This window comes from Lucilia cuprina, chromosome 4 (assembly GCF_022045245.1).
Source record: "Lucilia cuprina isolate Lc7/37 chromosome 4, ASM2204524v1, whole genome shotgun sequence".
Taxonomy (NCBI): domain Eukaryota; kingdom Metazoa; phylum Arthropoda; class Insecta; order Diptera; family Calliphoridae; genus Lucilia; species Lucilia cuprina.
Window position 1 is genome coordinate 69,712,922 of NC_060952.1, and position 16,423 is coordinate 69,729,344.

At 26.3% G+C, this 16,423-nt stretch overlaps 1 protein-coding gene across 5 annotated transcripts in view; it reads left to right on the top strand.

The window, feature by feature from the left end:
* Nucleotides 1-16,423, top strand: part of LOC111680407 — a 170,867-nt gene that overhangs the window by 101,062 nt on the left and 53,382 nt on the right. For 2 of the 5 annotated variants that reach the window (XM_046949922.1, XM_046949926.1), the window contains exon 1: nucleotides 4,676-5,659. The exons of the other annotated variants lie outside the window; for them this stretch is intronic. In XM_046949922.1, the coding sequence (XP_046805878.1) occupies nucleotides 5,509-5,659 (151 nt within the window). In that variant the 5' untranslated portion in view covers nucleotides 4,676-5,508. Of the gene's footprint in view, nucleotides 1-4,675; nucleotides 5,660-16,423 lie in introns of those variants that run through there. 5 annotated transcript variants of the gene reach the window in all.

Here is a 16,423-nt window from a genome sequence, read left to right on the forward strand (position 1 = left end):
TTTCACTGTTTTATGCGAGAAATTTCTCAATGCGAACGAATCGGAGTACTGGAAACAAAAGTTATATATCGATCTTTTGTTGGTTTCGGACAAAAATTGTTAAAAAGTACAGCAGTTATATAAAATTGTGTACTAATTTTTATACCCTACACCACTATAGTGGGGAGGGTATTATACGTTTGTGCTGATGTTTGTAACATACAAAAATATTGGTCCAATACCCACCTTAAAGTATACCGATCGATTCAGAATCATTTTTTGAGTCGATTAAGACATGTCCGTCCGTCCGTCCGTCCGTCTGTCCGGCTGGCTGGCTGTCCATGTAAACCTTGTGCGCAAGGTACAGGCCGCAATTTTCAAGATAATTTGATGAAATTTGGACCAAGCATGTTTTTTGGCACAAGGACGAAGCCTATTGAAAATGGTTGAAATCGGTCCATTATTTCACCTAGCCCCCATACAACCGTACCTCCCGATTTGAACTTTTTATGCTATAATTACGTCAAATATTCTGCTATCTCTCTAAAAATTGGCACAAATAAGTTTTATATAAGTATAAATGATACTGCAGATTTTCGTAAGGATCGGCCTATATTTGACCCTAGCCCCCATACAAACCCCCCTTCAAAAAATGACTTAAACGCCTAAAATTGACTTGTAACCATTTGTATCGCAATGAAACTCAACAAAACTAACTGTTATTTAGAAATATATCCTTTTCCCAAATTTACCGAGGATCGGCCTATATTTGACCTATATAAAGCCTCATTTAGAAATTTTAGTTTTTTATCAATAAATGGCTTAAATATTTTGGAATTATGGTAATATTCAACATAAAAGTTTCTTTACAAAAAATAAAAATTTTATAAAAGTAAAAATTGTAAAAATATACTCATGGTGTAGGGTATCATATGGTCGGCCATGCCCGACTATACTTTCCTACTTGTTCTTATTATTCACTATAGAAGAAGAATTTTTTCATATTTCGATTTGTAACTTTTGCGATTTGGAAAATTTTCATTGTCCGGTCCTAGAACAATGGTTAATAATTTGACTGAATTTCTTTAATTTCTATTGCATTATTTTAACATGGAGTTATGTATATTACAAATACAGACAGACGGACATTCTTATACAATAAGAATGTATTTGTTTTAAAATAACATATGTACAATATTATCATATGTATGTACATTGTAAATACATATGATAATATGATTTATTTATCTGTAAAAAAGCATAGGGTATGTATATAAAAATGTCTACTTCTCTCTCTTTCGCACAAAACGATTTCAATGATTTTATAGCTGTATATTATATACATATTAACCTCTTCTCTCCAAACTATTTTAAAATTTAACAAGAGTATATTTAATGGTAAAAAATTATTTTTGAGTCAAAAACAAAATTGGTTTTTAAAGTAGTCATTTTGAACTAAAGTACTTTAAATATATAATTTAAATCCAAAAAAGAATTATTTATATGGTCATACAAATATACTCTGCATATGTAATTTATTTTAATTTCCTCTCTTATGCAACAACATTTAAAGTGTTTTGAAACAAATATATAAGTTTTACATATTAAAAGACTATAATACATATACATACGTATATAGATGTGTGTATATTATTAGAACTGCCCTAAATAATTAACATCTTTTGATCAGTATCTTAAACTAACTAAAATCTGAAGCTAACCAGACAAGTATTAAAATTAAAGAAATTATATTAATATTAGAATAATACAAATCACATATATTTTTTATGGGCATGCCTAGTATACAGTATCGGACAAACCAAAAGCACGAACTTGCGAATATTGCAGCGACAAAACTAAACCACATAACCTTGAAAATATTAAATTTATGGGAATTTTAGGAAACTGTTACCAAAATTTACTGTTAAATAAGGAATTATTATTTGTTGTAGACATTTTAGGAGCAAACTTAGGTAAAGAGAAGTGAATTCATAAGATTTTTACAGTAATTTTTGATCATTCGCACTATAATTTTGTCACACTATAATTTTGCGAATTATATATCACTTTCATCAGGCTTATTGGCTGTAGTGGGGATCCAGAAAAACCCCTCAAACGGGAGGACCAGTATCGAATTTGGATATTAAAATGGCTATATTACAATAACATGGCCCATGGCAAGTCAATTACATAAATTAGCCATATTAGTAAAAATAAATAATAATTTGGTCTTGGTATGATTTCAGTGGAAATTTGATTGCAGAATTTTCTCAATAAAAAATAAATAAATCGAATAAAGGATCGATTTTTGTATGAAAATATCATGTACAATTTAAAGCTGTACTATAAATTGGATATAAGCTCTAAAATGGAGAGATCAATAGGAAATCGGTTTTCTTAGTGGCTTATAATTCCCAAATTATAGACTAATCGATATAATATTTAAGAAATTTGTGTCTGATTTACATTTATTTAAATCATACACATTTTTTTTTGTTAAAATAGCAAGAAAAACATTTTAATAGTTGTTTTGGATATTAAATTGCATAAAAGCGCACTACGAAGGCAAATGATCAAAAAATACTTAAAAAATACTATAAATTTACTTTATATTTCGTTAATTTATTCTTAAAATATATTTTAGTGAAATGATTTACTAATTCAATAGCAATTTCTTTTAACAGTTTCTAAAAATTCACTAAAATTTTATATATTCGAAGTTATGTGCTTTAGTCGCTGCAATTTTAAGTTAATTTATATTTTGTCATCAAAAACAATGTACAGTGGACGTCCAATAGTACGTACCCTCTTTATTACGAATGTCCAATAATACGAATGGCATTGTCTACTCTATAAAACGAATAAAAACACAATTTTTCTGTTCGATAGTACGAATAACGCATTTTTATTGGAATTTTGGTTTTATTTACGTATGAATGAAGTTTTTATTTTATTATTTATTTTCATCATTTTACAAAGTAATAAACATCTATGTTAAATTATGGATTTTCTAATAAGAAAAATGTTATTTTGTATATATAAACTGTCAATTTTGAAAGTAGTATGACTCCACATTCGAATGGGTTTAAGCATTACTATATGTGATCCTTTAAGTATTGCAAATTTTTAAGAGAAAATTTTAAATTAGAGAATTATTTTTGAAAGTGGTATATTCCATTCAAGTTTTTAATAAAAATTGTATGTAATCTGAACATGTTTAATACAGATATGTACATGCAAATTGTCTTTGGCACACATATTTTTAAAAACTTTAAAATTTAAAACCTTCTATCTCATTTCAACCATTGGACTCACGATACTTTTAAAGTTAACAATTCGTATACGTAAATATGTCCCTTTTATGCCTGTTTATGTACATGAAATTTATTTGAAATAATACATATTTATTATATTTTGTTTCGTTATGTAATTTTTCATGAAAAATAAAAAATCCAATATTTTAGGTGTATAATTTGAATTTAAACATACAAAATGTGTTGTTCAATAATACGAATTTTTCGGTACTACGACTAACTAATAATTTTAATTGCAAAACAACCCATTTTAATAATTTTATTGAGCTTTCTTCTAACAAGTAAAAGTTCGTACTTTAGTTTTGTCCGCTACTGTACATCATATGTACATATATATGTATGTGCATATACATATAATTTTTAAAAAAGTTTTTGCTATGTATTCATCTTTTTTATGCTAAAATACATAATCTCAACCATGTGAATCAGGCAACCGTCCAAATAAATTTTGTGTAGTTTTTTTTAATTAAATGAATGCGTGTGTATTTTTCATTTGTAGTTTTTGTCGATTTGTCTCGTTGTTATCAGTCGGTATTTCCGGAAATTAAACGAACTACATTTACAGTTCTATTAAATGCACACATTTGTATAATCCTTTACATTCCAGCAGTTTTTTAAGGAGACATTATTACTTTTAAATATGAAATAGTAAATATTTTAAATCGATCGACTATATTCAAAATTTTTTATATTATACGAAAAAAGTTTTCAGACCAAAAAAAAAAAGAATCAAGATTATGTTGTTCTAAAATATACATTTTAAATTTGTTAAGAATGATTTTACTCTTATTTATAAACTGCATTTTATTTTATAACAGGTTTATTAATAAGCCACGGAACGAATAATCAGTTTATTAATTTCGGGATTAAATATTACGAATGAATTAGTAAATTTAGTTCTCCACGTAACGAATTTCAAACATTTTTTTTATAATATGTGGTGAAAATAATACATAAAAAAACTCCCAATTTCATTACTATCCAAAAGGATAAAAAATTATGATTCTAAGATTTTTTGTAAGTCTTTAGTTTTGGTTCTATTTAAGCTAAAAAAAAACTTTATTTTGCAAACTGCAGAAACTATAAAAAAGATATAAAAATATAGACTTCTTACCATCCATTACTATATATTTAACATTAAATCATAGAAAAATTGTTTATTTATCTTCCGTTAAACCGGGAAACCAGTGTACTTCCTGTACATACAAAGCTACTTCAATATAATCGGTAACCAATGATAATTAAAAGTCCAATATCTGGTTGTCTATACCAAAACTACAGGGTCTAACGCATTGCACATTCACAATCGAACGCACATATACATACATATATGCAACGAATTCACGCAATTTCATTTATTTCCTGACAAAACACAGCGTAAAAGTGAATTAAAATAAACCCCAACTGAATAAATTGTTTAAAGTTAAAAATGTAGAAGAGTGAAACAAAAAACCCAAGATCCCTTGCAAGTTCTGACAGTTAAAGTGAATGTGAATTATTAACAAAGTATTAAGTGTAAAAAACAAAGTTTTTATATTTGTTTTTTATCTCGAAATTAAATTTCATGGTATTTCAAGTGAAAAAATATATATAAAATATACAATAAAGATTAAATAAACAAACACTCAACCAAGAAAACAATAACAAAATTTGAAAAAATAAAATCTGATCAAATTTAAATAAATACGTGTATGTAATTGTTGGTTGGCGTTGTTTCAATCGGTCGGTAACGTAGTACAAATTTGGTTTTGATTTACAAACATCTCGGTCTTGTATTTTTTATTCGAATTATTTAAGTGCATTTATTGATGGAAATTGATGGTGATGCTGCTGTATCAGCTTATATACGATATAAAAAATCTCTACCGCTGCCATCATCATCAGTACGACCACTTTCCTGTATACAACCAATATTCGTAAATGATAATTATGTGCTGGCGAAATTTTACATACCAAACAATTTGGATTTTGAGCTTACTGTGTGGTTTCTTGTTTGGTTTTTGATGCCAAAAAAATTTATGAAATTAAAACAACGCCATCACCAACGCCTTCACTATCAAAACTGTTAGCGATTTCGACATCGGCATCAACGTCTATATCTACATTGCTGTCATCCACCAGAATAACAATATCAACATCAACTGCAAAAATATTTAAGGCAACAGGAATAAAAGTTGCATCAGCAACTACACATTCACCGATAGCAGGCAAGCGGATGCAAAATCATCTGTATCCGCTGTATAGTTGGCGGTACATGACCACAAGAATAATGGAAATTTCCCAAGCAAAATTTTGGTTTACTCTAATGTTTTTCCTTGCAATTGATGTTGTAGCTGGTGAAATTATTTTGCGCATAGATCCTTTGGGTAAGAGAAAATTACTTTTAAATTTTCCATTATTTTCATATAATTTTTTTCTAACTTTTTTTAGTTGTTTTATTTTTTATTTTATATTCCAAAGCTTAACGTGGCGGTTGTTTTAGTTAAGTTTTTTTTCCTCCATATTAGATGTTTGTGTATGTTTAAAAAACTTAGATAGTGTCCTTAATGCAGTTTTTATAATCAAATTTAAACGTAATTTATGTTGTGGACATAATGAGATTTCCTTTTTATATATTTTTTTCTTTTAAAAATTGGATTTAGTTTTTTAAGTTGAAACATAGCAAATATTTTTGTATATTTAACCACAAAATATTTTATATTAAATAAAACAACTTTAATGATAAAAAAACAATTATTGCAAAATGAACATTTAAACTCAATGTAAGTGAACTCAAATTTACAATTTTATATCTGAAATTGTTTTTATTAGTAATATTTTTATAAAAAAATGTTATTTAATATTATTACAATTGTAGATATGTATGTGTAAAATAGAAATACAATATTGTGTCTCAGGATGCGGTTATTTTTTATACACATATGGACGTACAATGTACGTCGTACATTAATGTGATCACTTTTTGCAATAACAAAAATACCGTGAAAAAACTTCCTGTACCAAACGCCATTAAGTTTTTAAAATATTTTTTTTTCTAAATTAGAAAAATATATATTTTTAGCAACAATTTTGCATTTTTTTTTTAATGATTCTTGAGGTATATGAAATTTTGCATTTATAGAAAAATTATTAAAATAATTTAAGTCTGAAATGTTTTCCACCGAATTGACAGCAATTAAAGATTTTGATTATCAGGAAAATATTGGCTATATAGTATTTCCCGACAAAAAAAACTATCAAAGCTGAAATCCTTAAATATTGCATGAATATCTTTAATATCCATATAAACTTTTGGGAATTAAACGGATGGACTATCTATAGGGAATCACTCCCATATTATTAAATATAGCATGAATAACTTTTGTAAACATTTGAGTAATTTATTGGCGGATAAGAAAATAAGCTACAAATTAAAATCAAAAATTCGTATTTATAGTAAACTGTTACATCAATTTGATCGAGCAGTATTAAAAAATTGAAAAAAAGTATGAAATTATATTAGTGGATGTTATTCGTCCCATATGTAATCATTATTAGTAATCAAAACCTTCATGCACCAATACGAATTTCGAAAATACAAAATTGAAACCTTTTTAAACCATTTTATCCCCTATACGTTCGAGTTTTTAAACATGTCAAAGCTAAAGAAACATAGTACCAAAAATGAGTCTAGCTTAAACAGTTTGGGCTGCGTGACGAAGAATCAGTTATACACGACTTTTATATATTATATTAATATTAATAATAGTAACTTTTATCTGCATGTATAATAAAAAACTTTGTTGTTTTTAGTGCGTCAACATTTTTTGCAAAAACCGTCCACGGAAAATCGATTTTCTAGAATTTTCACGAAAAAATTTACTTAAATTTTTAATTTATTAGAAACAATATAAATGCCAGTCGGTCATGGTGTTCATAAATCACGATACATACATACGTGGAACTGGAGACTAGACAGTTAAAAAGAACATTTTCTGTTTAATTATAACGGGCTAGATTTCCTTTTAAAAGTACTTTGAATATTTTTAATACATGGTGTAATTTCTATTCATCTTTTTATTTTGTAGGTTGAAGTAATGTTTTTTTTGCTGAAGGATACATAAAATATTCATTGAGATTAAAATCTTAAAAATAATTAAAATTTCAAAAAATATCTCACACATTTCGACAGTTGTCACTCTTTCTTTTAATCATTTATTGTAACTTCTTCTTTATTCATTCCCCAGAAACTCCTCTAAAAACATTTTAGATATTTTGTTTATTTTTCGTCCTTCTTAAATAAGTACAACCTTATAACAAAAACCCTAAAATTTAATTAATATTTAAATCGCGTTGACATGTGTTTGTATTGAAACAGGACCTACATTTTAATTACTAAATGTCTTTCAGTATTTTTTTCTTTTAAATTCAGATATGTTTAATGTATAAGTAAATAAAAAATACAACATAAAAAATCCTATTACAAATCAATAGTGGTGCATTTTTTTTTATTTAAAATATAATAGAAGGTGGAATAAATTTTTAATATTTGTTTGCTTAGAAACTTATTAATAAAGTTCTGTTGGAGTAATTATTTATTCGTATATGAAATAAAAGTTGCCAAAAGCAAAATACGTGCTTTATTGAATTTAAAATTAGATTATAGTAAGTTGTATTATTTAAAAATAAATCAATTTAATTGCATTTAATTAAATTAATTCTTTAATTTCTATATTGCTAACTATTGTACGTACGTACATACAAATATATAGCAACAAATTATACTCATTAAATTTTCATATTTTTTTACTATCTTAATACTTTTAACATTTCATTACTTATTAATGTGTGATAGATTTATATAAATTTTAAACCTTTTGTGACAAATTCAAATTTGGGATATATTTTTATTTTAAGCTTTGAAACTGCGAATTTGCAATTAAAAGTGTAATTCGCTCGCAATATTTTTTCAATATAATTGTATAATTGCAGTTTTTTTATACATATGTATATTTCAAAGTTAATGCTTATAATATTTCTGAGGGCATGCTAGAATATCTACGGGTTGTATGAGTAACATATGTAATATATATTAAGTATACGTATTCGATAAAAAATATAATTAATTGGTGCTAAAAGTTTATTCAGTTTGTACTTATGTGCATATGTAGATACATATGTATTTTAGAATAAAAATTTATGAAATTACACAAGCAGCTACACTGAAAAAAATCAATACCTAATATATACGAAAAATGTCGTACATTGTACGAATCGTTCGTTGTTTCGCACCACGAAATTCTTTCTTAATATATACGAAATTGTACGAAATATTTTAGTATAATGCAAAATATTCTTAAAAAAATTAATTGACATTGACATAAATTGAAAAAGAGAATTTTGAATATATATGGTAAAATTTACGTAATATTAATTTATTCAAACATTTTTGTTCATTTTAAAATAAATTTACTAATTTTAGTTTAAAATTATTCTCCACACGAATTTTAAATTTTTTTATGAAAATAATACTTTTTCTTAAATTTTATAAAAATCTTGTAGTTTTATTTAATCATAATATAATTAATATCATTATGTTGAATTTCGCTAAAATTTAAGAAAAAAATATTACGAAAGGTTTTCGTACTTTCGTTAAAATAGAAAAGGGTTTTATTAAATAATATTTCGTATTATACACGAAATTTTTGTAAATATTACGAAAATAGAAGTTACGAAATTTTTTATCGTAAAGTTGAGCATGGATTATTTTTAGTGTAGATACTTATAAATATTCCTAGTTAAAATTTGCTCATACTTTTTGATTACTTATCAAACTAGTACCTGACGTTAACAGGGGTTTTATGTGGTTTCATAACATTCCTTATGAAAAAACTCCTCACAATGTTTTTGTTATCTTATAAAGTTGCTCCATTAACTTACCAAAATTTATGTATATTGTTTACATATCAAAAGTACTAATTTTTCCCGTTCACCACCCATTTTAAACCCCTTTTTGTCCGCTCCAAGTCCCAATTAAATAAGAACTATTTTCAAAAATTTGAAGAAAACAGGTTAAGCCGTTTAGACGTGATTGACGAACAAAACAAAGAAAAAAGGAACAGATAAATTAACAAACAAACAGACTTAAAAATAAATTTATAAAATACATTAGGATCTATGTTCCAAAGCGGACATTTCGGACAATTAAGTATCTGATATAAACAGACCTACATATATTAATTAAATTTAGATTTACAAAAAAATATCAAATTCCATTTTCGCCTAATAACTTGAATTTTTCGTATTTTTTTACTTTATATATCGTCATATTAAAACTGTAGCCACATAGGACATTTAATAAGCAAACATAAAATCACCTTTTACTTCCTTTTGTCCACCTGGAAGATTTTTTATGAAAATATATTTTTCTTAAATACAGATATAATAATTTTTTGACATACTGAAAATTTAAGTAAGCTTCGAATTAAAAACAAATTTTGAATATTTTGTACAACAAAGACACAATTCCCTTTTTTACTCGCTATGAGTTGACTTATATAAGTATTTTCGCTTAAGTACAGAAAGCAATCCGTATTAACGCACAAAAGAATTCATTTGGCCCGTTTTTCACCAATTTTAAACGGTCCAGATATTTTAGCGTTATTTAGGAACAAAAAATAAACAAACAGGCTTACAAAGAGAATTATAATATTCGTATATTAGGACATGTACTTGTCAGTTTCCGTGCGAAAGTTAATAAGTATTTATATATTGATTCAAATTAATTGCAATAGGCTGCAAGCTACCTTATAACACAATGGTCATAGATCACATGCGGTATAAATTAATATGACCACTAATGTCACCCGCAATATCATTTTATCATCATTAAAACTTTACTCATTAAGCTAAAAGTACTAAAAGCATAATAAATGGATCATTCATTTGTTGATACAGTCATGCATTCATTTTAAACATACCTACAGATAAACATACATTAGACCGACTCACTCTGTGTGGAAAGCAAAATCGTGTTCGTTCGTGAGCTGGACCAATTTTAAATTTTGTTCTGTTTTGAAACAAAATATCTAATATGTACTGTCGTTTGAAATGGAATTAATAAATAAATAACCTTCTGCTCGTAATTGTCATATATCAAATATTAAAAATTTTTAAGTTTGTCACTAAATAATTTTTTTTTGCAATTTTTTTTTTTGCAACCACTAAACTTGGCTTCAAAAAATTTTTCAAATGATACCATGTATTGTATATTTTGTTTAATATATACTGTAAAATTAATAAAAAAAAATTACTAAAAAGACACTTTTTGGTAAGCGGTCCAGCTCACGAACGGACATCGATTGACTAGAAATATTTAGACGCATCATTAAAACCATCTTTAAAGCCACCCACCATCACAATTCGTTTTTATGTGCCTTTTGAGTTGCTAGGAACCATATATATTGTCCCTAAAAAGATTTTTAGCGTATTATGGTAAATTGGCGATATAAAGTTCGTGCCTCTTTTTCATTTCAAACTATTTGTATGAATTTTTATTTCATTAACTCGATATGCCACATATATTTTTTAAGAAAGTCATCAATTATGATACAGATAAAAGCGGAATTGATAATTATCTATGTTGTTGTCATAAAACAAGATAAGACAAGTATCATTCTACTAAGAAAAAATTATTGTGGTCAAAATCTCAAGTGATATAATTTTTTGAAATTAAAGTGGCTTATCATGTTACTGCATAAAAATAATTTAATTTGTAATTATGTTTCTTGCTGATTGGAAAATCCAATTATATCCAATAACCTTTATAAGTAAAACATATCACAATCATCAGCTTATAAAAAAGCATTACACCTGTTACATAAAGTGCATATCGAAACTATTTTTGAACAATGGAATTGAAATTTCTTATATCTAACATGCATCGAAATTGGTTCAGATGTTAAAAATGATGATGTCGAAGCAGAATATCTACTATGCTGAATAAACGCAGGATTATCTCAAATTTTTATCTGAATATTCAGTTTAAAACCCAAGCCAATGTATTTTGTCGTTCTATTTAAAATATTTTTTGCCTATACCACACTACTGGACCTGCCTTTTACTGCAGAATAATTTAGTTATATTAAGCCAAATTTATTATCATATGATAAAGTAACTAAAAATATAACAATATATAAATTTCATATTGAAAATAAAATTTAAATATTTTTTTGTAGCAAGAACCTGATAAGTCACTTTAAAAATGTACTAGAACTTGGTTTTTGAAAATAAAATAGATTCAATTATTGTTAGGCAGTAACTTGATAAGCCACAATTTTATGGCTTAAATTGTGGTTTCCATTGTATTTATGATGTTCATCTATTGGCATCCGATAACTATCGACCTTATATGATTATTCAGCGTGTTTAAAGTACAAATTTAAAAATTCCTATTTTTTGAGAATTTTTTTAAACTTTAATGTCGATTTACTCAAAATTTTATTTTTGTGGCATACCGAGTTACTGCAATAAGCCCTTCATATATTGATTTAAACCAAAAACTGAAATTAAAACAAGTAGGAAAGTATAGTCGGGCATGGCCGACCATATGATACCCTACACCATGAGTATATTTTTACAATTTTTACTTTTATAAAATTTTTATTTTTTGTAAAGAAACTTTTATGTTGAATATTACCATAATTCCAAAATATTTAAGCCATTTATTGATAAAAAACTAAAATTTCTAAATGAGGCTTTATATAGGTCAAATATGGGCCGATCCTCGGTAAATTTGGGAAAAGGATATATTTCTAAATAACAGTTAGTTTTGTTGAGTTTCATTGCGATACAAATGGTTACAAGTCAATTTTAGACGTTTAAGTCATTTTTGAAGGGGGGTTTGTATGGGGGCTAGGGTCAAATATAGGCCGATCCTTACGAAAATCTGCAGTATCATTTATACTTAACTTACTTATTTGTGCCAATTTTTAGAGAGATAGCAGAATATTTGACGTAATTATAGCATAAAAAGTTCAAATCGGGAGGTACGGTTGTATGGGGGCTAGGTGAAATAATGGACCGATTTCAACCATTTTCAATAGGCTTCGTCCTTGTGCCAAAAAAACATGCTTGGTCCAAATTTCATCAAATTATCTTGAAAATTGCGGCCTATACCTTGCGCACAAGGTTTACATGGACAGCCAGCCAGCCAGCCAGCCGGACAGACGGACGGACGGATGGACGGACGGACATGTCTTAATCGACTCAAAAAATGATTCTGAATCGATCGGTATACTTTGAGGTGGGTATTGGACCAATATTTTTGTATGTTACAAACATCAGCACAAACGTATAATACCCTCCCCACTATAGTGGTGTAGGGTATAAAAATAAAATAATTAAAAATTACCTTTTTTAAATTTGACCATCTCTAGACTTAAAATATTTGAAGAATCATCGTAAAACAAAGCAAGTTAAATGTTGGTAGGGATAACAAAAATATGTTTTTGTTTTTCATACAGAGTGAGTCGGTCTAATGTATGTACGTACATACATATATTTTATTTCTTCAATTTAATGCCTATCAATATTGAATCATTGAACAATTTGATCATTACCCACAAACAGAACATTCGAGGTTTATACATTGTACATACATTTATATGTACATATGTATATACATAAATATGTACAATGTTTATATATACAAAAGTAATAAAACAAATCATTTAAACAACACAATGGATATAAATTTCGAAAGAAAACTTAATATTAAATCGTAATTTCCTTTATTAAACCCTTGGCATGTCCTGACTTTTTTTTATAAAAACTATAAACTTCACATAAAAATTTTAGTTTTAGTATGAAGTCATAAAATAATTTAGAAGAGAAATAACCAACATAAATTGTTTATTGCGTCAACAGTAAGTATTGTATTTATTACAAATTTGTTGTTCAATTTAGTGAGAGGAAACCCTTTAGATCCCTTTTAGTTAGTATTTTAATTAAATATCTAGGTATTTAATTACAATCTTCATTTATATTGCACTTTCGCACCATTAAATAGTAAAATCTCATTAAAGGAATTATGTAAAAATTGACCATAAAACGTTTTTTATATCAACTCTTGCTAAAAGAATATTAAATAAACTTCCGCTAAAAGGGTTTGTTGCACCCAGAAAAATTGTTCTACATTGAAATTTAATTCTATTGAACTAAAAGCATCTAAACGAGTATCTTATCAAGACACTAAAGGCCTTTCTCGTCTTGAATTAATAAGTAAACATTTTAATTCTCTTTGCAATTACTATGAACAATATTTTTATACTGTCTGCTACTATTGAAACCGAATTTATACAATTTTACAAAATTTTAACTTTTTTTCAGGCTCTTCGGTTATGCAAAATGTATAAATGAGAAAAAAGTAGACACTATAATTACGCGTCGTTTGATGTATATCTACAAAATATGATTTAGAAGGTATCACTGTGGAAAAAGCTCAAATGTTAGAAAAACAAACATGAAAGTCTGAAAACAATGGCTTTTTTGTAAAGCACATTATCAGCGTAATTTCAATATCTTCAAAAAATCACGTGATCAAAACACTTTTACATTTTCCATGTTATGTTGTTGTTTTGCTTGCTAAATTATTAGATCGTATACAAAATAAATTGCAAATTTTTAATTTTTTACTTTAGCGAATTTTTGCATATAAAAAAATTTTAAATTCTGAATTTCATTAGTTATCAATCTGTATATAGAAAGGATTGATTTGCATTAAAAAATGTAATCAGGGCCTATCGTGGACTGAATGCGCGGGGTTTCTTTCGCAATAAAAACTAACTAATTTTATACAAGCCGTTACTTGGTAACCACAACAATATTTGCATCAAAGTTTCTCGTGTGAAAGAAACTCAATATTTTCCTTTCAAGAAAAACTAATGGAAAATTCCCTTCCCGCTAATTAATAGTAATAAAATTATATTCTTTTATGTTGTTATTAATGAGGTCTATAGTAAAAACTATTACCGTCTTGGATTTAATGCAAATTTGAAGAAATTGCATTGGAATATATGCATAAATAAATTTAAATCCTCATAATTTAATTCATAATATTTTTGTTAATGATTATAAATTAATTTATTAATTCTACATGTTAAATATTCTCTAAAAAATGGGTACTTAGTTTTATAAAAAAAGTATTTTTAAAGAATATTAAAAATAATAAATTATTCACGAGAATATAATTGTACTTCTGACAATGCTCACACAAAATATCGTTGATATGTTATTAAACAGATTTTTGTCTTAATTATCTCGTTGTTTAAAACTTACGTGTACAATTTTAATTATATTTTTAATTGATTCAATTAATTTTTTAATTGGCTGAAAAATTTTTCTCTGGCCTTCTTTTTTATTTTAAATATTTTATTTCGATTTTTTGTGCTAGGAATATTATAATTCTTATATATATATATATAGTCAATAAAATTTTAGACATATAATATTTAATTTTCTTGATAATTTATGAAACACTTTATATATACAATTTTGACTATAAGCAATATAAATGCTGAACGCATGGTTAAAAGTCGAGTATTACTTTTACGTTGTGTGTAATCAATTATTAATTTGATTGTTAATTGATTTTAAAAAAAAATTCCACCCAACAATTTAATTCATTTGATTATTAAATTAATAAAAAATCTATTTTATATTCATTAAATATTTAATTTATACAATTAATGAATTAATCAATGTTAAATCTTGTTTCAAATATTGACATTAATTAATTCGTTATTTGGAAGAACACTGATTTTTTTATTTTTTTACAAATTTGGTAATTGATATCATCATTTTGGTTATAGGTGCAAAACTTGCTTGATACAATTATTTTGATAATTGGAACGTATTTTCAGTTTTTTCTGTGTGATGGCCGACGACTGTCTGTGTTAAACACACATATGTTAAACAATTAATATTTTCCCAAATATTCAATATTGTCCTATGTCGTGTGGTATTGGAAATCAGCAAAATCGCTTTACACTGTGAATAGTTTTGAATCAAAATGGCAAAAAAACTCCAAAAGAATTGTATAAAAAACACCAAAATTTTATATAGATATCTTCTAATCAAAAGTTTATATTTCCAGAAATAAATGTACAGTTAATAAATTCTATTGGAATATCGATACCATTACAAAATTTTATAAATTAAAGTTTTATGTGAAGAGCTCCAATACGAGGACCTATACGAAAAACACTTAAAGACACATAATTCATTACCAAATAATGACATCCGTACAGAATTTGGCACAAGCATTGTTTTATTTACAAAACTGTACTACTGTTAAATATTTGAATGATAGGTCAATAATACAAATATCGATTATTACTTTAGTATTAAGAGAATTGTGTACAACAATATATCTGAAATTCCTTAGTTAAAATTCAGCTCAGTTGACTAGCACTCTAACTTGTTAATTCACACATTTTGTTTTTTATTTAAATATATTATTGTACTTATTTTTTATGCAAAACTATGTGCTTAAATGTTAATAAATCTGAAAAAAGATTTTCTTATCCAAATGACTCACATAATATTTGCTTTTTAATAATACAGCTTTACATGTGTTAACTGTCCTAAAATAAAAAAAAAACAAATAAACTTTTCTCTGACCAACCTTTTTTGTATATAACGTTTAAAGCGGACTCTGAATACATATTTTCACGTTAGTTTGTAAACTATTCATAAAGTGACTGACAGTTGTTTTAATATCATCATGTATGGTGGCGGAACATAAAAAGTAAATATTTATTTTATGACTCAGTATTAAACAACTACTAGATGAACAGCAAACTATGTCACAAATATTTGCATAGAAAAATGAATAAAATATCTTTAAAGAAATTTCCTTCCTCTAACGTGTGTTGTTTAAGGAATAAAATGAAAACGATTTCCAAATTTATGTTTTCCTTTTGTTACGACCAGCTCTGTAAATATGAATGGACATAAAAAATAAATTGCTAGCAAGTAATAAAATAACTTTTTAAGAGAATTTTTTTTTTCAAAAATTATTAATAGTATAAAGAAATAAAATGGAGAAAAAACATTTTTACAACTAACAGATATTAAACAACTATTTATAA